This window comes from Onychomys torridus, chromosome 5 (genome assembly GCF_903995425.1).
Source record: "Onychomys torridus chromosome 5, mOncTor1.1, whole genome shotgun sequence".
Classification (NCBI taxonomy): Eukaryota; Metazoa; Chordata; class Mammalia; order Rodentia; family Cricetidae; genus Onychomys; species Onychomys torridus.
Genome location: NC_050447.1, coordinates 31,676,780 through 31,699,825, shown reverse-complemented (window position 1 = coordinate 31,699,825; position 23,046 = coordinate 31,676,780). Strand labels below are relative to the sequence as shown.

At 44.7% G+C, this 23,046-nt stretch overlaps 1 protein-coding gene across 2 annotated transcripts; it reads left to right on the top strand.

Moving 5' to 3' along the window:
- The first annotated feature begins 15 nt into the window (after positions 1-15).
- Positions 16-22,660, top strand: Dync1li2 (dynein cytoplasmic 1 light intermediate chain 2). Of its 2 annotated transcripts, XM_036188136.1 has the most exons (13): positions 17-327; positions 475-548; positions 2,717-2,833; positions 5,689-5,919; positions 12,713-12,882; positions 13,590-13,683; positions 14,846-14,981; positions 16,961-17,072; positions 17,501-17,560; positions 18,866-18,907; positions 19,247-19,364; positions 20,050-20,166; positions 22,410-22,660. In XM_036188136.1, the coding sequence occupies exons 1-13, from the start codon at positions 221-223 to the stop codon at positions 22,508-22,510; spliced, it is 1,479 nt and encodes a 492-aa protein (XP_036044029.1). In that variant the 5' UTR covers positions 17-220; the 3' UTR covers positions 22,511-22,660. The 2 variants fall into 2 exon arrangements, with proteins under 2 accessions (XP_036044031.1, XP_036044029.1); XM_036188138.1 differs by lacking the exon at positions 18,866-18,907 and having other exon boundaries at positions 16-327.
- Positions 22,661-23,046: the final 386 nt, after the last annotated feature.

Here is a 23,046-nt window from a genome sequence, read left to right as displayed (position 1 = left end):
CCTCCACGTAAGGCTGTCCGGCTCGCTGCCTGACGGAGCAACCTCCCTCGCTGCGGCGATCCCGCGACCGCTGACGCACGCGGACATCGCCAGTCCGTCGGGACGCGCTGGCTAGCGAAGCTTCTGCGGCTGGGCGGGCGGGCGGCGCGGCCCGGCCGGGGTCCTTGCGGGTCCTCGGCCGGCCCGGGGGAGGGCCCTCTTTGTGGCTGCAGTTGGCAAGATGGCGCCGGTGGGGGTGGAGAAGAAGCTGCTGCTGGGCCCCAATGGGCCAGCGGTGGCGGCCGCCGGCGACCTAACCAGTGAAGAGGAGGAAGGCCAGAGCCTGTGGTGAGGGACGGACAGAGCCGCGGATGGCGTGGCCGGGCAGAGAGTGGGCCGGAGCGGGCGGTACCGTGGGCAGACACTGACGGGCAGCCGCGGGGCCAGCGGACCTGGGCGGTCCCGCGCTGACCGCTCTCGACTTTGTCGCCGCAGGTCTTCGATCTTGAGCGAAGTGTCCACCCGCGCCAGGTCTAAGCTGCCCTCCGGCAAGAACATTCTGGTGTTCGGTGAGCAACTGGGTACTGCCTGGGTACGCCGGGGTGGGCCAGGCGGTGTCCCTCGCACAGACAGGCTCCAGCCGTCTCCACCCTTGCTGCCGCTGGCCGCTGGCCGCCGGACTGGATTCTAGCAGGGCAGCCGGAGAGTCTCCAAGCCCACACCTCCTGACCCGAGAATGCTGCTGGGTTTGGAGTCCAGTGATGTGTGGCGTGGGCTTGTGGCACATTCCTTCAAGCACTGGCTGAGCCTTCTTCAGCCTTGACTCTTCCTCGCTCAGTCTAGTGCTCACCAAGTTGAGGGTGTGGAGAAAGGAAAAGAGGACGTGCAGGCTAGATGGAGAAAATGAGGGAACTCGGTGACCTGGGCTGGGAACTGAGGAGATGTCTAGAAGGCTTTCGTCGAGCAGAGGCGTAAGGGAACCCCCAAAGGCGGCGCACGTGGGAAGTCGGCCCCAGGAACTTTCTCGCACGATTCTTCCCTCTCATTACTAGGTTGCCAAGTCAGTCGTTTAATCTCTCTGGCTTCAGTTATCTCGTACAAATGAAAGGGATCCGGTGCGCTCGCGCGCAGAGCTGTTCGTGTGAGCAGTGGGCCAGCACAGGCCAGACGCTGCAAGAATCCCCGTCTAGCCGAGGCAGATGTGTGCGTGGTTGCAATGTATCTTTCCTGTCAAGAGCAGACTGTTGTGGGCGCATCACAGTGCTTGATGTGTTGGAACAGAACTTGAGGAGTCGTCGAGTGTTTTGAAAGGTTATTGTTTAGGTGCAGGCGCATAGAGATAACAAGAGGGTGAAGAGTTTGAGCACTGTTACAAGTTTCTTGCAGTCAATGTTAAGGTAAGTTGAGGTCAGCCGGGTAGTGGTGGCGCACGCCTTTAATCCCAGCACTCGGGAGGCAGAGCCAGGCAGATCTTTATGAGTTCGAGGCCAGCCTGGTCTCCAAAGCGAGTTCCAGCAAAGGCGCAAAGCTACACAGAGAAACCCTGTCTCGAAAAACCCAAAAAAAAAAAAAAAAAAAAAAAAAGTGAGGTCAGATCAGACTGAAGAATTAATCCTCTTTCTTGAGGCTCCTGATTTTCACAGATTTTATCTTCCTTTGAGCCTCTGGAAATAACTGCCTGGTGGTTTCCCTGTGTTTCTCTCATCCAGGTGACGGCCACTGTGGTAGGTTATAGCCAGATATGTGCTTTAGGGAAATAACCCAGGCTACAGAGTGCGGGGTAGGTCAGAATGAGCAGGTGCTGAAGTCAGGCTGACAAGCACTCACCATGGTCTAGGTGGATTGTGGCCAGCATGATAAGGTGAGGCACTGAGGAGGGAGGATCACTGCGGACCGCCTTTCATTTCTTATGTTCTCTAATTCTATGTTACTGACACCAACGATGTTCGGTAACAGTGGTTCTATTTGATGTTTAGGGGTATTCTGTGGGGGATGGTATTGGATGGATATGGAGAGTCAGAGGGAGGTGAGAAAACACTTGGTACTGAGACTAAGGAGTTTTGCAGAGGTCAGTAATTACTTTTTTCCCAGTTTCCAAGCCTTTAGGGTATTTGTGAAGATGTTTTTTAAAATCAAATGCATGTAAATAATATTTATAAACTTCATGGTTATGAGGCAGAATCAGATCTGTTTGTTTTTCAAGACAGTTTCTCTGTGTGGCTCTGGTTGTTCTGGGACTCACTTTGTAGACCAGGCTGGCCTCGAACATAGAGATTTGCCTGCCTCTGCCTCCCAAGTACACCACCACACCTGGCTCAGAAACAGAATTTTAGTTCAGTGTTCCTAGACTTTTGAGGTTAGTTGTGTTTTGAAGAGTTCTTTCTTTTACTGTGGTAAAGATTTATTTCATGAGAATAGCCCTCTCCTTTGACGTTCCCTTCTCTGGATGTCTGTCTTAGAAATTGTAGGTAGAGTTAGTGGATGTGCCTTATTCCTTCCCTTGTGAAGTAAAGAGAATACAGTAGAGGGTTATTTGGGCTCTTGGGCTTGGCTGTCTTTGCCTCTACCCAGTCACTCTTAGAGCCTGTTTACTTGGTTCATGAGAGCTGAGGCCTCAGCACCAGGCTTGCTTGAGAGTCTTAGCTCCTCCCTCTTGTGTTGATGTTATGGCTCGCCGTTTTTGCCTAGCATGATATGCAGTAAGTGTACTTTGTCTTCTTGCAAATGTCCTTTGTAGGAGAAGATGGTTCTGGTAAAACAACCCTCATGACCAAACTACAAGGAGCAGAGCATGGCAAAAAAGGAAGAGGCTTGGAGTATCTTTACCTCAGCGTTCATGATGAGGATCGAGATGGTGAGTGACTGACTCCATTGTAAAGGTAACATGCAGGACTCTGACTCCTCCATGTTCCGGCATCCCCAGCTTTCTGCTAGAACTGAAGAGAATAGGTGAAATGTATGTCATTTGCTTTTAGTTTGGTTTTGGTTTTTTGAGACAAGGTCTTACTTTGTGGCCCTGGCTGGCCTGGAATTCACTAGATAGACCAGGCTGGCCTGGAACTCTCAGATGCTATTCTGTAATGACTCCTTTGTAATTTTTCAGATTTTATGTTCAGCTTTTTCAGTGACTAGAAGAGTTACCAATGCCTAGGTCTTTTTTTTTTCTATAGTCTAAAGATGAAGTGTAGTGATTAGTCTTATTCTTTATGTTTGCCTTTATCTGTTTAAATACTAGTGATCATGATGTTAGTGTGGTTTTTTTTTTTTATAAAGCTCCCCTACTTTCTTATAGTTAAATTGAAGAAGATAGACCACAAGCCTCTCTGTCACTACAGTCCTGCTGTCCCTAAGCGGTTTAGTAGAGGACATGGATAAGGGCTCTTCCTAGAGCTGATTTACACCTTCAGGGATATTAGCCCTGGTCCCTTGACTTTGTCTTTTTGAACATTCCTTAAAGGTCTTGAAAAGAATGCGGAAAGTAGGCCTGGTATCAAAGCCTCTGTCTTCTGTCTGAAAAACAGACATTGGGTGTCCGTCTAGACTCAACTACACTCTGTGCTTATATGACTGAGGCCACTAAACCAAGCCGAGGGGACCTTGAATGTTTGTGTCTTTTGCTTCCTGCCTTTGTAGGGCACCATGGTGTTTGTGGGAAGACCTTGGGCTTGGGAGCCAGACAGAACTGGTTCAGAATGCCACTCCTGTGGTCAGCAGTTACGTGGCTTCTGATTACTGACTTAACCACCCTTCACTTCCGTTTCCTCAGAGGAGGAGGAGGAGGAGGAGGATGGTACATTTTGCAGATGGACAGAGTGTGGGAGTGTGAGAGGAGCACTGGAGACATGGTGAAAGGGCGGACTGGCATAGATGCTCAGAATCTCTGCATCTTCCATTTCCAAGACTGAGGCACATTTCAGGACAGAGTGTCCCAGGAACTGCATTTGCTTGTCTTTGAGTTGGAGTTTATGCTAACATTATTTCAGATTCCTTTCAGGTTACTATGAGACCGTTTTCCTTGCTGCATTTATTTATAGGACTTTTTCTTTTGGGTACTTACTTGGGAGTCCTTGTCTGATGAAAGAGTTGCCCTTACCTTAGGTTAATTATATGTATATATACATCTTTCAGCCCTAGTCCTTTTAATTGTGTAGTATGACTGGTTGTAAGTACACATTTCACAGATAATCACCTGCTAAAGAAAATAGTCTCTGGTTATATCTGGGTTGTAGTAGGACATTACATGTCAAAGGACCACTGCCTCTCAGTTAGCTACTTGACTAATGCTGCATGGGATAAGTGGTTCCCACACATGGGTGAGTTATGTATAGTTGACACTGGCAAGAAAAGCTGAAAAAGAGGAACTATGCTTCCTGATGGGTAGGCATATAAACCTCAGATTTTGAGTACAAAGTATGTTTGGAGTTGATTCATAGACCCAAACTAAAATAAACTGGGGTTTTAGGACCAGTGTGGTAGCTCAGCAGATAAAGTCGCTTGCTGCCAAGAGAGCCTGAGTTTGGTCCCTGAGACCCACATGATGCAAGGAAAGAACTGACTCTCTAAGGTTGTCCTCTGACTTCACTGTGGGATGCGTGCACCTATACATATCCTCACCCATCCTCTAAAGAGCATACCTAACGCTAAATACATGTTATAAAGTTGTCTAAATAAGAGCTGGAGAGATGAATCACTGCTACTCTCCAAGCGCTGTGTCAGGTGCCTTACAGTGGTTCGTAACTCCAGCTTCAGGGTCCAAGGCCTCTGGCCTGAGAGCACCCACACTCTCGTGCACATAGCCACACGTAGGCACACACACCTATGTATAGTTAAAATAATAAAAATAAATCTGAAAAACTTAACATAATTTAGAAATGCAGCTAGATGTAGATACTTTTATGTTCAAACTCATCAAAATGCATTTTTTTATAGATATTAATAATTTGGTTATACCAACAAGGAAGCTAAAGAAAGGTAGATTTTACATGTATATGTTGGAAAAGAAGTTAATGAAATGACATTTTGATGTTAGGAGTTCCTCTCTCAAGGTACTTTTATAGAAAAAACAATCTCTAAGGAATATGTTTGAAATTTTCTAGAACTATCCTATTAATTTAGAGAATTATCTTCTATAGTTGAATTATCACAGTTACTAGTTCTTGATACATTTTATTTCAGCTGTATCTTAAGATCTCCCTGTAGTCCACATTGGATTATTTTCGATCCAATTTCAGACATTACCACCATTTCATCTGTAAATACTTCCTTATGTATATCTAAAAGATAAAGATGCTTGGAGTATATAACTTATTATTCTAACAGAATGACTATAATTGCTTAGTGTGACACACAAAGGATTTGTTTAGTCAGCTTGTTCACCACCTCACAGATGGCTGGTGTTTTAGGGGTGTAGATTATTTAGACCTAGGGACGGTTCATCAATAAACGTTAGTGTCCTTCAGTGGTTATTGAAAGCTAATTACTTTCACTCCGCTCCTTAGAGTTTGTTGAAATCATAGAAGTGATCTATAAGTGATCATCTAAACTTTTAGTAGCCTGGGCAGTTCATTCTGGTATCCATTTGTTGGATACCGGGTGTTTGGCACAAGGCTGGGATTTCTGTGTGGACTCATTTCTTCCTAATGCTGCTGTTCTCGATATCTGTGCAGACAGTCACTGTTAGGTGATAATGATGCTTCATTCTCTTCCCAGACCACACCCGCTGCAATGTGTGGATTTTAGATGGAGATCTCTACCACAAAGGCCTGCTGAAATTTGCAGTTTCAGCTGAATCTTTGCCGGAGACCCTGGTCATTTTTGTTGCAGACATGTCTAGACCTTGGACTGTAATGGAATCTCTACAGAAGTGGGCTAGTGTTTTACGTGAGCACATTGACAAGATGAAAATTCCACCAGAGGAAATGAGGGATCTGGAACGGAAATGTGAGTAAAATTTACTAGTCTGAATTACTGTGGCCACCTTCTTTTTCAGCCAAGAGGGTTTACTTGACATGGAGTCTGCTTTTGTTTTGAAATGCTTATTTCAGTTATTGAATTCAGTTTTTAAGAATAATTTGAAGGGCTGGAGAGGCGATGCAGTGATTAATAGTACTTGCTGCTCTTGCGAGGACCCAGGTTCACTTTCCAGTACCTTTATTAGGCAGCTCACAACCTCCTATAAGTCCCATTGCCAGGGGGATGTGGTTACTATCATGCATATAGTGTACATACAGTCAGGCACTCAAGTGCATGCAAACACAGACAGACAGACAGATGAAAAAGAATACTTTGGCCTGATTTGGTGGTGCATGCCTTTAATCTCAGTACTTGGGAGGCAGAGGCAGGTGGATCTCTGAGTTCAAGACCAGCCTGATCTACATAGCAAGTTCCAGGCCAGCCACAACTACCCAGAATTTAAAAAAAAAAAAAAAAAAAATTAGGAAAGTTTGCTTTGTTTTGGTTTATGGCTTCAGAGGTTGCAGTACAGTTTCTTCTGGACCTGAGATGAGTCCGTCTATCCTTGCAGAAAGGAGGCAAAGAGGGGTGGGGAGAAGAGGAAAGGGTATCCTTCAAAGTCATACCTGCATGCCTCCTTCCTTCAGCTCAGCCCCCTTCTAATAGCCATTCAGCCGAGTGCACATGAGTGGAAATCCACTGAGAGCTTAGTGCCCATTCCATCCCATAACTTAGTAATGCCACCAGCTAGGGACAGTCTTTGGGAACATTTTTCTTCCAAACCTCAAGCCCATGTTTCTGGAATCCTATGGAGATTCCATGTTTCCTTGTTGGCAGGTTTAATAAAAATCCTAAAGAAGAGAAATCTTTCATTTCCAGCTACTTCATTGTGAAATCTAGCAAATACGATTACATTCAGGAATAGGAAGATATTGTGTGTGTGTGTGTGTGTGTGTGTGTGTGTGTGTGTGTGTGTGTGTGTGGTGTCATTAAAATACAATAAAAGTTAGCCGGGAGGTGGTGGCGCACACCTTTAGTCCCAGCACCTGGGAGGCAAGAGGCAGGTGGATCTCTGTGAGTTTGAGGCCAGCTTGGTCTATAGAGTGAGTTCCAGGACAGCCAGGGCTGTGACACAGAGAAACCTGTTTTGAAAAACCAAACCAAAAAAAAAGTTATTTTAAGGTTAAAGACAGATGACTCCTTCTGAGAACAAAGAACTTTCAAATTAAAGGAAGTTTAGTGGGTTTTTAAATGTGGTTCAGAAGCTTGTTTTTCCTTCCTTTGCTTCTGTATAGTTACATCAGCTTCTGTCCCTCTGCCAGGGAAACGGGAGGGGCAGGCAGTGGAACCGGCAGCCGCTGCGTCTTGGCCAGTGCAAGCTTGGCTGCCTCTGGCTTAGTGCCACAGGGTGACATCACTCCCCTTGGTGGATTGGTAAGGGCTCTGGAGCATGGCACGTAGTATCTGCACACTGACAAGAGAGTTCGAAAATTTTGATGGTGCTTCTCTTTTTTTTTTTTTTTTCTTTTTTCCTTGTTTTTTTTTAAATCTTTCATTTTCTTTCCCACAAATAGCATGTCTGTTCCCTTGTTAAGTAGTATACTTCATTATGGAAGTCATTAACTGTTGTTTTATCTTCGAGACAGTGGCTGTGCCTTAATCTACTACTAGAGAAGGAGTTGGTGGTGCTTTTTAGTTTCCTACTGTATGTCTTCCTGTCCCACCCGTCATCTCGCCTGTCTGTCATTAATTAAAACAGGCACTTAACACCTTATCTCTCCTTGTTCATGTGTGCTTCCTGGCTCTTCCACATGTGGGTATAGTGGCTGTCGTGCAGTTCAGCTCATCTGTCTCCAACCACTGACCTCTTTAGATGATGCCTCTTTTTCTTACAAAACAGAGATGCTAAAGACATCTCAGCAGAGTAGCTCTGAGGCAAGAAGCTGCTTCTTGACCATTGCACACAGCTTCATACCCAGACTAGTGAACTGATGTGCTACAGACTCCAGTTCTGTGAACACATTTTCTTGGATTGATAACCTTACAAAGATTTACTAAAATAGAAAAAGATCCACATTGGCCAATGTGCCACTCTTTCGCAGATAAGGGAAGTGTGAGGTACCAGGTGTTGTTCTAGGTGCTGGGGATACAGCAGACAGGATACCTATTCTTGGGGAGCTTGTGAAGTGAGACACTGAATTTATTTAATGGTCTTAGTAATTGGTGTCTGTGTCACAGAAGATTAGATTCAGCGACATATGACAGAACACTGGAGAGGAGAATGGCTTAAACAAGAAAGAGGTTTATTTCTCCTGAAAATGAGGTCTACAGGAAGGCAGTTTGCAACTAAGGAGCAGCCGTGGCTCGTTTGTGCTTTCCGATCTGTCATTTTGAGGGTGTGGTTCTTTTCCTCTTGACAGCCAGAACTTCGGCAGTGTGCCTGTGTTCCAGGAAGGCAATGCTGAGGTGCACATGCCCGCTATCTTTTTAAAGAGGATGAGAATGGAGTCTTTCTGTTTTTCTAAAGGGTGTGTGCACTTGCACATGCATGTGCAGGTTGACTTTTAGAAGGTTCTCTCCTTCCACTACAGGTACCAGGGATTGAGATCAGTGTTTCACAGTGAGTACTTTTGTCTGCTGACCTCGTTGCCAGTCCAGAAAAAACCTTAATTCTGTGTGGCTGTGTGTTCTGAGTACATGGGCTCTTTTGGGTTAGAGAGGAGAGGAGAGAACACTGGAGGGTTTCTAGCAACTGCTGAACATGTCTGTGCTGAGGGTCTCTGCTTTTACTGTCCCTGGTCTGTGATGTTTGGATTGGTAGCCATGCCTATGTGCTGCGTGTTGAAGGAGGAGTGCTTTTCATGATGGTTTTAGCTTATCTTTTAGGACGGTCGTTAGCTGTTGATATTCTTGCTCAGAGGACTGCTACCTTCCTGATTAATTAGTTTCCTTATTAAGATTTATTGTAGTTTCAATTATGGGGGACACAGTATTTATGCATGTGAATGCAGGTGTTGTGTTGGATCCTCCTGGAGCTGGAGTTAGAGGAGGTTGCTAGGCAGTCTTTTTCGAGAGTCCTGAGCATCTCTCCAGCCCCCTGTAGTATGATTTTCAACAAGTGAAGACTACTTTACAGTCTAGTTTCCACTCCTGCCTGTGTGATTGGGAACTGCTTTGTGATCAGCCCCTGTGATCCAGAGCTGGCAAAATGAAAGCAGCTCCTAGAGCTGCCAGAGGTGGTGCTTGTTTGTAGGTATGCTGTGCTAGTTCTTGTTGCTGCAGCAGCAGGACAAGACAGTGTAAAGAGGGGTTTTTGTCCTTCCTTCCTCCCGTTCTTTTCTTGGCTGTTTGAGGAAATACAGTCCATCATGACAAGAGGGCAAAGCATGGTGTCAGGAATATAAGGCTGTTGTTGGTCCCAATACATCTGCAGTCAGTGAGCAGAAATGAGGACTAGTGCTCAGCTTGTTTTCTCCTTTTCTTAATCTAGTCTAAGAGCAGGGACGGTGGTGCTGGAGACATAGTGAAAGCTTTCCTGCCTTTGTAAAAGAGCAGATGGGCGTAGGTGCTCTGGATCTCTGTATCCATAAACTGAATAAACCATAGGTAAGTCTGGAAACACCCTTACAGCACAGCACACCCAGAGGTGTGTCTCCTATGTATTTATTCAATGTAGGGTCTTTCTGTGTGGCTCTAGGTGTCTTGGAACTCTCTGTTGACCAGGGTGGCTTCAAACTCATAGACATCTTCCTCTGCCTCTCAAGCACTGGGATTGAAGGTGTGCACCACCATGCTTCTTCCCAAATGACTTTCAACCTTGTCCTGACCACAAATGAACTATCACAAGACTACTCCTGGTCAAGTCAACATCCCAACCCTAACAGTTGGTGTGCTCCCTGCTGCACGTCAGGCTTTTTCACAGAAGGGGGTCTCTCAAAACTGCGTCCAGTGAGTGCCACAGAGGTAGGAAGAGGGGAAGCCAGTAGCAGTGAAGGTGGAGTAGTGGGGACTCCCTTCAGCCCGGGAGCTTGATGTTTGTCCTGTGGAATGTTGGCACTTCACCACCTGGGGAGTGGCCAGTGAGCCGCATTTTACTTTCAGGGTTATAGATCTCATGTTTTGTAATCCACCTTTTTTTTTTTTTTTTCCATTTTCCTGTGTGTTATGCATTATTTTCTGTATTCTAATCTGTTTTCTACAATGTTCTATTAAAAATATGTGAATTTCCTACTCTTGTTAAACAGCCAGGGCTTGTTGTTTTGTTTTGTTTTGAAACATGGATCTCACTTTGTAGCTCCAGCTGGCCTAGGACTTGGTGTGTAGCCCAGGCTGGCCTGGAACTTTCAGAGATCTGCCTGCCTCTGCCCCCGGAGTACTGGGATTAAAGACGTGTGCAACCATGCCCACCCAATAGCCCAGTTTTTCAGTCATTTAGAAGAGCAGTTCTCAGCCTGTGGGTTGCAGCCCCTTTGAACAACTCTTTCACAGGGGTCAAATAGCAGGTGTCCTGCATATCAGATATTTACATTACAGTCATAACAGTAGCAAATTACAGTTACAAAGTAGCAGCAAAAATTCTTGGTCTTCCATAGTGCTTTATTTCTCTATTTTTGTGTGTGTATGGGTTGGTGTCTGTGCATCATGTGTGTGCAGTGCTCACAGAAACCAGAAGAGAGTGTCAGATCCTTTGGAACTGGAGTTGTAAGTGGTTGTTAGTTGTTGTGTAGAGGCTGGGAATCAAACCTGGGTACTCCAGAAGAGTAGTAAGTGCTCTTTCCAGTAGCCATTATCTCCAGTCCCCCCCTCCTCTTCCAATGCTTTTAGTTACATTTTCTTTGCATGACTTTGGTAAAAAAATATAAAAGGCCTTAGGCCTTTTTCAGTCCTGTGGTATATTAGAAAAATAGAGCTGCCTATTGGTTCCTAAACCTCGAGGGGTTTTTGCCTATTAGATGAAGATTTAGATTTGGTGACTCATAGCTATAATCCTAACACTCAGGAGTCAGAGGGAGGGGCAGGGAGGGGCAGGGAGGGGCAGGGCATTGTTGCAATATGGTCTACCTGGAGAGTTCCAGGCCAGCCAGGGATACATAGTGAGACTCTGTTCAAATATAAAACAGAACAGGATAAAAACCCATCATTTGAACTTTGAAGTGCTCACGTATAGGTTCAAGTCTTCAGTCTTTGTGTTCACTTGGCTAAACTATAGCCATTGGCTACTCCATCTAAGAATCCTTTTTTTCCCCCCAAGACAGTTTTCTCTGTGTAGTTTCGGTGCTTTTCCTGGATCTAGCTCTGTACACCAGGCTGGCCTCGAACTCACAGAGATCCCCCTGCCTCTGCCTCCTGAGTGCTGGGATTAAAGGCGTGCGCCACCGCCGCCATTTTCCTTTTTCCTTTTTCATTTTGTAAAGACTTGTTTGTGTTATGAGTGTTCTACTTGCACATATGTGTGTGTACTCCATGCCTAGTGTTCATGGAGGCCAGAAGAGGGTACCCTGAAACTGGAGTTGACAGATGGTTGTGAGCTTCCACATGGGTGCTGGGAACTGAAGCTGAGTCCTCTGCTCAGTCAGTCCTCTGAGCCATTGCTCAGCTCCCTCAGGGGTCCCTTTAACCAGACAACAAATGTGGTGCCAAGAAGCAGAAGTGTTGGTGCAGTTGTGTAGTGTATTTGCTCTGCCCATGACCTTGGGCTATATCACCTGGAAGAGGCCGTGCTTCTTCCCTTCCTACTTGAGTCGCCTCTTAAAAGAAGAAAGAGGGGTCACGTGGTAGCCCTTGGGGTGGTGGTGGGGCGTGATTGGACATGGGGTGGCCAGGTGCATTTGGGTAGATGCGGGGAACTGAACCCCAGTCCTCTGGAACATTAGTCAGTGCTCTTAATAGCTGAACAAGCACCCACATGAATGCACCTGGCCATCCGGTGTCCGATCACGCCCCACCCACCCAAAGAAAAAAAAGTCGCCACATGATCCCTCTCTCCTCTCTTTTTAAGAGGTTACATGTGAAGGCAGGAAGCACTGCCTCTTCCAGGCCGTATAGCCCAAGGTCATGGTCAGAGCAAATACCGCTGTACAGTTGTGTTAGGCACAGATATGCCATGCACAGTACATGTGTAACTCAAGATCCCCTGAAGTCTATGTTCATAAGAGTAGAGACAGGAGGAAATGTGGCTGGTGCTGGGCAGTGACATGGTCTGTGCTTGCCTCTGCTACATGGAAATGGCATGCTCTTCTGGAGTTCAGCATGTAGACGATTAGTAAGCTTTCCTAAGGAGGATCCTGGCTAGTTGTGTTTCTGTGATTTCTAATGGTCACCGATGATGAAATAATGGTTGGACTGTCTGTACTTTGAAAAATGTAGGCTATATAAGAGAAGTGTATGTGAGGGAATTGGTGGTGGTGGTCTTTGTTTTGTTTTACTTTTGGTGGTTTTTAATCATAGGAACTAGTATGAGCTTAAGAACTAGTACATGGAAAATCTCCAAGTTTGAGCCACAGTACTACTCTTAAAAACAGAATTTTAAAAGCCTGTTTAGGAATCGCATGAAATTGAAGATGTTAAGAAGGTCTGCTGCTGTTGTAGCTCAGAGCTCAGTAGATGTGAGATACCAGATGCAAATCTGGTACTTTGCATCGCCATCCCTAAACTCTAGAGCTGCAGCCTCTGCCACGCATAAATGCTTTTGTTTTGTATTTGCTACTATTTTCCCCTTAATTTTCTAAACCTAAGGTATATTTTTATTTGTGTCTGTAATTTTTCTCTTTTTCCTCTGTAGTTATGAAAGATTTTCAAGATTATGTCGAGCCTGAAGAAGGTTGTCAGGGTTCCCCACAGAGAAGAGGGCCTCTGACCTCAGGCTCAGATGAAGACAGTGTTGCCCTCCCTCTGGGTGACAATGTGCTGACTCATAACCTGGGGATCCCAGTGTTGGTGGTGTGCACAAAGGTGCGTCCAGGGAATTGTAAGCTTGGCTGGGTTTGGCCAGTGAATAACCATTATCTGAAAGAGAGTTTCAGAAGCTTTGATGAAGTTTCTTCTCAAGGGAGAATGGGCTTATTCAGGATTCATTAAGGTACATTGAATGTGTCAGGGTAGAACATAATGTCATTTAATGCTGCAGCAACCCTGACATCACTTAGTTCAGAAAGCCCTGTTGACTTTATGGGCAAACTTAAATGAAAGCAGTTTTCTTAAGGGTCTGTAAACCAGTTCATCTGGTCCAGACTGACGGTGAAAATAGAATGATAAAGTAGAAATAGAAGGTATATCTCATATAAAAGGGGAAAGTAGCTTTAAAACCATTTTGAATCTCAAAAGTGCTTTATTCCTAGTAAAAGCTACCTTGTGCGGTGCACAGTGGTTAAAGTGCCATGCACAGCGGTGTGAAAGGGCCTCTCTCCCAAATATGACCTCATTGTATGTCGAAAACGATTATGAGGTGATCAGGTCTATTACATCTGTACTTTGTGTGTAAACTGAGGCCAGGATGAACAAGAACTTTCTTGTTCCTTTTATTCTTCTCTAATTAGTACCTGGACCCCTGTGGAGTTATTTCTTTAGAAATTCTTATTTCTGAAGAAATCCCTGTTCCTCTCTCCAGCAGGCAGACAAGCAGAACACTAACATTCCTCTTGGTTTTGTCTCTCCTGCAGTGTGATGCAGTGAGCATATTGGAGAAGGAACATGATTACAGGGATGAGCACTTGGACTTCATCCAGTCACACCTACGGAGATTCTGCCTCCAATGTATCCTTGGGATGCTGTAGCGGGCCCCAGAGCACAGGCTTTCCTCCAAGGGGTTGTCTTCAGAGCTCCCCCTGAACAGAGAGTAGTCCTTTTTTTTTCTTTTTATTATACTTAATTATTGGGGTGGGGCACGTGAGTGTGGAGGTTGGAGGAAAACTTGCGGAGTCAGTTATCTCCTTCCATCACGCAGGTTCCAGGTCAGATTTAGGTCATCAGGCTCGGCAGCAAGCATCTTTACTCCGTCACTAAGCCATCTCGCCTCACAGGGTACTTTTTTGCCATGGGAGACAAAACATTGTAATCTTTTGGTTAGTTTTATATTTTTGCTTTGCTGGCATTTTATATATACTAACTTAGGCATGTCTTTGGTTGCTTTGTTATTTTACTTTTGGACAGAGTCTTACAGTGTCACCCAGGCTGGCCTGAAGCTTATGATCTTATGCCCAAGCTTACTGAGTGCTGGAATTACACACATACTACCATGCCCAGTTTAGTTGCTTTGTTTTTGAGGCTGAACTTTTGATTGGCTTTCCTATTAAGAAACTGATGCATGACCATCTTATGACAAATCCCACTGGTTGTACTTGGCCATCTTGCTAGACTCTGCCCTTGCCGAGAGAAGCACAGTCACCAGTATGGACTAGGTTAGATGCTGCAGGTGTCCCTGTGTTTGTGCTGCCCAGGAGAAAGGTACCATGTCAGCAGCCTTTTGAGTCTTCTGTGTAAAGCCAATGGCAGTTGGTATCTTAGATTCACACCCTGGAGTAGGGTGACAGTGCTTCCTTTGAGCCCTTTGTTGACACCTATCTCTGACAGAGTGCTTGATGGTAAACTCGTTCTTTTGTGAGCACCTGCCTGGGAAGTCATCTGTGTACCTCTCTGTCTGCTAAGGTGTTGTTCACCAATTTTGCTTCTCAGGAAGCAGCCCTGAGAACTGACAGCAGGCTAAGTGTTGAAAAGCAGCTGCTTCCTAGACAGCCTCCACCTGCGTGGAGTATTTATCATGCTTCCTCTGCTCCCGTTCCTTTTAGTTTTAAATTTTGCATACTTTGTTGTTCACATGTGGGTAACAACAGAACACCTAGCTCTGTAAGGCTTATATTTATGTGTGATTGGTTTTTTGTCCCACAATGAATTGGTTTTCCTTAAGCAGATTGAATAGATGGAGCTGCCTTGATTTACACCTCAGTGAAGGAAGAGAAAAACCTTGACTTGCTGTATAAGTACATTGTTCATAAAACATATGGCTTCCACTTTACCATACCCGCCTTAGTTGTGGAAAAGGACGCAGTTTTTATGTAAGTCCTTTGGAGGTGGTGGCGTCTAAGCCTATCTCAGTATAGTACATTTGCTGCTTAGGTTGTGCTTTTTAGCGCTTCTAAGAAAGTGCTTGGGCTGAACCTGACAGGTGGCAGACAGATGCAGCCTTTCCTCCCTGCTCCTTCTGGATTGACTCATATGGTTTAAGGGGAGTGGGTGGTGTGGTCAGAGGTGCTGCATTTCTTCATTGAAAGAAGGTAGTCAGGATGTAAGCCAGCCATGTTGTATACTTACTGTCAGCTCTGGTGAAGCATTGGCTATGGAGAGACTTGAAAGTATAGAGATTTCAAGATTTCAGTTGGGGAGCCTCAGTGATTCGTGTAAAAGCACCTGGTGACTGCTATTTACAGGGTGATTGTAAGCCTCTTCTCAGTATCTCTGTCAATGTGGGCCAAACTCTGCTCTTAGTACTTTCTGCATTTGTATTTTTGCAAGCCTCTAGAATAATGGGTCATTGTGCCAGAGACTTAGCTAGCCTGTTTTCTGGAGTTGGTGTCTTTTTTCTAACTAGAGAATTACGTTGTCATGTTTGCCTATGACAGTGCTGTGGTCTTAGATTAGCAGATTGATGTTACAATTTGATACCTTCTGGACTTGATTAACAGGTACATTTGTCCATTTAGCAAGCTTTACACAGCACCTCCTAGGTACCCAGATTCTCTGCTGAGGACACAGAAATGAATAAGATACGTCCCTGTTATCACATAGAGACAGACATATACTGAAGAGGAGGGTAGTGGTGGGCTAGTGTAGAGGGGCCAGAAGGGTGTGCTGCTAGATGAGTGGACTATCTCAGGTACACAAGAAGGAAGGGGCCGAGGGCTCCGGGGAAGGCCGAAAAGTACAAGAGCCAGGTGCTTCAGGGAAGCTAACAGGTTATCTCCTGTGTGTTTGAAGAGAGTCTCACTCAGATTGTCCATACCCTGACTCTGAAGAATCACCCAGAACAGTCAGACAGGCACTAAAGCAGAAACTTAATGAGTGGTGTGCTTTTGTAATTACTTCATTCCTAATTACGTGATCCTGAGGAGCAGGGATTCTGGTTGGATTTAGGGCTAGTGTATAATAGAGAAGCATCTTGTGGTTCTGGAGGCTGCATGGGTCATGGTGTATCTCAGCTGTGTCCAGTGTCCAGTCCCTTTTTATTATTGTGTCTGTGGGTAGTTCTCTATGTAGGAATTAGTAAGTCAGCAAGGCCATTTGGGAGAAGCATCCTGGATGGGCATCCTCTTGGTATAGCTATAGACTAGGAGTTGGGCCAGTGAGAGGGTTCTGGGAATAGTCAGTTGTCTTTTTTTTTAATCCAGAGCTTCTTGAGCTCAGAAATGTGTCATATAGGGCATTGCTACCTTTAAGAGAGTAAAGTGGGAACCCTGATCAAACATTGTTCCTTCTTGCTTGTGATGTTAAGCTATACAACACCCACATAGGAATCTAAGGTCTCCTTGTGTCTTCTTTTGTGGGGCTCAGGATAGATATAGGCCTTCCCTCTTTGGCCTCAAGGCATATCTTCCATGCCAGCAAAATTAATGAACTGTCCATAAGATAATTGTTATAAAGAAGTGTCCTCAGAGGGACGGAATACAAGAGGGGAGCCAAAGCCCAGGAGTCATAGTCCTATCTGGACCTCTATCCTTTGTGCACTGTTGGTCTAAACAGAGCTCCCGAAACCTTCCACTGGGGCAGTGTCTCACACTGGCTCCTTTGGCCTAGTGTTCCCGAGTCCGTGAAGCAGGAATCTCTGGAGCAGGATGTGTTACATTGATTTGATGAGATATGCCTACTGTGTATTTTAGCTTATGTACCCAAAGCTACAAGACACTGACAACACCTCCAGACTTAGAGATGTGGAAAAGGACTTTACCCAGGAGTTTCTTACAGCCTGAAATGTCTTCCAGATATATGTGGGAAGGCAGTTCCAGGCAAAACAAGCTAATCTGTGCCTCCTTGTCTTTAGACCTGCAGGCTGGGATAATGAAAAGAAAATAGCTATTTTACATGAAAATTTTACAACTGTGAAGCCAGAAGATGCATATGAAGATTTTATTGTAAAACCTCCTGTGAGAAAGGTACCTTAGTCCCTTGAAGGCCTTTTTTAGGTGGTTGTAAGTCATGAAAATGAGAACTGATATTACAGGAATGGCTTACGATATGAAGTGTGAGTGATGTTATGTCCATGTCAATTGTGGTCCCATTTCCTGTCAAGTTCCAACGGTGCTCCTACCACTTCCGCATTATTTTTGCTAAATCCCCTCCCTCTGGAGTCTCCTGAAGACTATGATCTGGGAGGTACTGTTTAGGACCTGCCAGACTTAAAAATTGGCTATATGCCATGGCTAGTTCTGGGAGAGAGTCTACCCAGTTAGAAAAATGTAACTACAGTTTCAAGTCCCCCAAATCCATGTGGAGGCCTGGACCAAGATTTTTGCAGTATAAATTTTGATAGTCATTTGAAGATTTTCATTGCTTGCGGCCACAAACATGTATTGTTTCACAGCTGGTCCATGACAAGGAGTTGGCAGCAGAGGATGAGCAAGCATTCCTAATGAAACAACAGGTAAGAGGCCCTCTCTTCCAGGGAGTCCCCTTTCCGGAGGTGGGTGGCGGCTGTGTGTGCTGGAGAGCTGATAGAGGCATGGAAGTTAAGATGAGGTTTCCTCACTCCCTACTTTCTCTACGGGACAGGGATTGGAGCTCCTGCCTCATGATGCCTGCCTGCATTGCACGTTATCCTGCAGGGATGGGCTTAATATTCTTTATGTGCCCTGTTTGCCCTGGGAAGATTTGCTGGCTGGTTTCTTGAATTGATAATTTGTGAAGTGGCCTGGCTTCACTTCTATTTTTCTCATAGTGTATAAAAGCAGGTAATACACATTTTGTAGGTAAGGAAAGTAATTTCCCCAAGCTGTTAGCTTTTTTGTTCTAAATTTTGTTTTTTGTTTTTAAAGGCAAGTTCTCATATTTTCCAGGTTGGCCTTGAGCTCAATATGTAGCCAAGGATGGCACTGAACCCTGCCTCTAACTCAAGTGTTGGGATTACAGGAATGTGGCCATATTTTATTTTTAAAAGAATTTTATGTGGGCTAGAGAGATGGCTCAGCAGTTAAGAGCACTGGCTGCTCTTCCTGAAGTCCTGCAATTCCCCGCAACCACATGGTGACTCACAACCATCTGTAATGAGATCTGGTGCCCTCTTCTGGCCTTTAGGGATACATTCAGGCAGAGCACTGCATACATAATAAATAAATAAATAAATAAACAAACAAACAAACAAATAAATAAATAAATAGTTTTTTTAAGCGACTTTATGCATATATACAGTGTGTTTTTATGACATTCACCTTCAACTTCTTCCAGATTCACTCTGATTCTGCCTAAGATGACAATTTTGAACACAAACCCAGTCTTTTTTTTTTTTTTTAAATGTTACCAGTTTATTTATTTATTTAAATTTTATGTACATTGGTGTTTTGCCTGCATGTATGGCTGTGTGAGGGTGTTGGATCCCCTGGAACTGGAGTTACAGACAGTTGTGAGCTGTCATGTGGGTGCTGGGAATTGAACCCAGGTCCAGTGGAAGAGGAACCACTACTCTTAACCGCTGAGCCATCTCTCCAGTCCCCACAAACCCAGTCTTAACATTTCTCTTAGACCTGTTACCCTCTCCTAACGGTCTATCCAGGTCCTGTTAGTTTTTGGCAGTTTTTCCCAACTCTTTCCTTTTCTATAGCCTGATACTTCCTTAGCTTTAAAACTGGTGACTGGCACCCTGTACAGTCAGTCACAGGAGTCACCCCTTTCTCCAGTCCTCAGTTCATGCTACAGGCCTTGGTTAATGGCCAGTTTGTCCCTCTCTTTGCAGTCACTTCTTGCCAAGCAGCCTGCCACGCCCACAAGAACCTCCGTGAGTACCTTAAACCAAACAGGGGGTCATGGCCCAGTGTCATGGGTGCCTTCTAACTTCACCATTTTATGTTTATGTGGGCTTTTATATTCTGAAGTCAATTGGTCTCCCTTAAAGGCCCACAGCCAGAAATACAGTAGTCTTAGAAATGTTTGATGAAGTACTACAACTGAGAATTGGTAAGCTTTTAGCTCTTTTCTCAGGAGACTGAGGCATAGAAAGGGACCGAGCTGGGAGCAAACTATTATACCTTAGACATGCAAAAATGTGTGGATTTTGAAATTTGTATTTTTTGTTATTTTTATACCTATGTGTGATATGGGCTGGTTTTGGACTTAGGAATCTCCTGCTAGAGGACCCTCTGGCTCTCCAAGAACCCAGGGTCGGGGTGGACCAGCTAGTGTGCCAAGCACCTCCCCAGGAACATCAGTAAAGAAACCAGATCCAAACATCAAAAGTATGTATGCTGTCTTTGGGGAAAGATTTAGTCCTAGGTCCACAGGACATGCTATAACAATAGCTGTGGCTCTCAGGTGGAAACCTAGGAAAGCTGAGTTCTTGTCTTTCCAACAAGAGTTACTTCCCATCAGGGATTAACCATGTGTACCTGGCATTGTGTAAGACTAAGCCTCAGACCCTGCAGGTGCCTTCAGAAAAGAATACAACTTAGGAAGTCACTGTTCGATATGTATCTTGAATCTGTAGTTTTATTTCTTAGGTTTGTATTAATATTTATTTTCCTTTTGTTCTTTACCAAGCTAGACCAAAGTGTTATCCCAGTACTTACTGATACCCAAAGATACTGGCTACAGTAAACCATTAGAACAAAATTCTGTAAATTCTTGCATGTTCAGCTAGCATCTTTTATGTAGGATATGAGTGTTTCATAATAGGCTGTGAATTTTATGAGCTTATAAAACTGAAAAGCACTGCACTAAGGACACAGAGATGACAAAAACCTTCAAAGTGGGAAGTATAAACATGTTTCCACTGGTAATCTCATCACTGCCCAGTTAGCCAACAGTGACCACAGGGAGCTAGGAAAGTGACAGCCACGTCTGCTTAATTCTAATCTAAGAACCACTGTTCTGTCAAGTCATCAGTTTGATGTTTTGTTATGTTTTTCTTTTGTGTTTCCCTAGATAATGCAGCAAGTGAAGGGGTATTGGCCAGCTTCTTCAATAGTCTGTTGAGTAAAAAAACAGGCTCTCCTGGAAGTCCTAGTGCTGGTGGAGTACAGAACACAGCCAAGAAGTCAGGTAGGGGCCCTCAGAGCTTTAGATCCTCTATCTGAACAGTGCTGACAGGATGGTGATATAGACACAGTGATTGCCTTCACCAGCCTGCAGAACTCCAGTGTTCTGACCAGCTATGCACAGAGCTAAGCCTTGTGCTAGCTTCCTTGGCACATTATATTTAAAGTGTGATTTAATGTCCATTCAGGCTGTTGAGTAAATCAGCATAAGGTCTAAGTTGTACCTTTGCCCTTGATCTGGAAACTCCACTGGAGGTCATCGTGGGATAATGCTATTGACATTTATTTCATTTTATGTGACACTTTAAGAGTTTTTATTTGCTTGAGCTGAAGAGATGGCTCAGCGGTTCAGATCGCTTGCTGTTCTTGCAGAGGACCTGGGTTCTCAGCATTCACACAGTGGTTCACGACCACCCTAACTCAGCTCCAGAGGCTCTGACATCCTCTTCTGACCTCCTTGGGCACCAGACATGCAAGTGGTGAGAAAAAGAAAGAAAAGCAAAAGGAGTTTGCTTTGCTTTGCTGCCCTCATCTCCCGGGGTCAGAGCCTGTGGACCTGCCCTCTCCCTGCAGGGGCTCTGTGGTGACCCAGCCATCTAGCCTTCGCTTAGGTTGGTAAGAAAAGCTTGTTCGAGGTTTCAGAAACAAAATGGTGGAGTCCTTGGGAATCACATGCTTTCTTAAGCTAGAGAACATTTGTTTCCTTTTTGTGAGGCCAAGGATCAAACCCAGGAGTTGGTGAATACCAGACAAGCCATAGAGTATGTTTTAGGCTTGCCTTTGTATATTTAGAGATGAACCTATGTTGGCCTCGAACTCTTGATCCTCTTATTAGGACTGTAAGTGTGCACCAAAGTACCCCACATGTAAAGGACATATTAGGCATATGTTAATGTGGTATTTCCTCTAATCTATTTTTCCAAAATAGAACGTTAGATCCTTGGGGCAGTCTGGGCCTCCAGCAACTTAGGACCTTTTATAGACTCAAGAATCTGACCTGTGCCTCAGCCTTGACCTATATTTGTCCCCTACCAGAAATAGAGGTCATTGTCCAGGCCTCAGATGTTGTTTGACAACAGAAAATAGGAGTACCAGTTTTGTGCAGGATTGAGATTGAACTGCTCAGCCTCAGTCTCATCATAAAACATGGTCTTCCCATGTGAGTCAGTTTAAGCTAAATTACTTTTTTTTTCATTTTTAACTTTTTTTAAACCATTTATTTATTTATTACATATACAGCGTTCTGTCTGCATGTATGCCTTTATGCCAGAAAAGGGCACCAGATCTCATTATAGATGGTTGTGAGCCACCATCTGGTTGCTGGGAATTGAACTCAGGACCTCTGGAAGAACAGCCAGTGCTCTTAATGTGAGCCATCTCTCCAGCCCCTAAGCTAAATTACTTTATAGGTTCATTTTGTTTTATGTTTTAGGAATTGAACCCTGTGTATTAATGCAAATACTTTGCCAAAGCTACCATCATCAGCCCATTAGTCAGTCTGAGGTGTTACAGTTAGAAATAAAAGCTGAGTGAGTGCCTGTCTGGGAAAGAAAGTAGTTTACTGCATGCCTGAAACTCAGTGATGACTTCCAGGGAGATGGTGGAGAAAGTACACAGGGCTTAGGGATGAGGTGAGGGTTTTTAGAAAGGCCCCTTGAGTTTGGCACAAAGGCTTCCTTACCCCCTGCCGAGAAGGCAGCTGCATAATTGGAGGAACACAGACCTATGACACTGGCATTAACAAAGTTAGGGTCTGTCCCATTGTCCTTGGCGAAAAGGCTTTTCTCATGTTTGAGGATATTGTCACTACAAATGATGGCAGAAGTCTGTGTGGTTTTATTTGTTTTTAATTTTTCAAGACCAAGTTTCTCTGTCTCTCCTGCTGTCCTGGAAGTAGCTCTATAGATCAGGCTGGCCTTGAACTCAGATCTGCCAGACTCACCCTCCCAAGTACTGGAGTTAAAGGCTATCTATATGACTTTAAATGCTTCTTTAAAAAATCTTTTTTTTTCCATCAGAGCCAGACAGTGGTGATGCACACCTTTAATTCCAGCACTTGGGAGGCAAAAGTAAGGCTAGCCTGGTCTAAGTTCCAAGATAGCCAGGGCTACACAGAGAAACCGCCTTGGGCAAAAATTATTTCTCACACTGCTATTTTGCTCTTTCTCTTTTTCTCTTTCTCTCTCTCTCTCTCTCTCTCTCTCTCTCTCTCTCTCTCTCGTTCCATCCCCCCCCTTTTTTTTAAAGGACAAAAGACTGTGTTGTCAAACGTTCAGGAAGAACTGGATAGAATGACTCGAAAGCCAGACTCCATGGTAACAAACTCTTCAACAGAAAATGAAGCCTGATCCTCCTTTAAAAGTGCACATGTCAAATGACCAAATAACTATGTATATTCATCTGATAAGACCAGGATTTTTCTGATATGGCACATGCTATCAGTTTTTTGGGGTAGGGGAGATGAACTTTTAAAAAAATATACACTTCATTGGCTTGTCCGAGTGTGAAATGCACATTTAGGAAGGTTACATGTCAGGCCCCTTGTTAGGGATGTCCCGTGGACTCTTGGGCTGCGGTTCTCTTGAGGGAAGCAAGTGCAGCTGGGCTTCTTTTAGAGTGGAGAAAGGAAGCCCACTTGCTATCAGGGTGGAGCAAATGAGACTAGGAAGTCACTGATCAGATGGTCGTTAGTTTGACCAGTTGCGTGTTAGCAAAGTCCCTTGTTCTTGGGAAGCAGATTAAGTAGCAGAAGGTCCAGGAAAGAGAAGAGTCAGAAGGGATGAGCGAAGTGCTGGTGGGGAGCTGAACGCTAGAGGCGGAAGAAGGAGGTGAGTGGGGTAGAAGTCAGATAGCATCGTTCAAGACTTAACAGTTAGAAGCATTT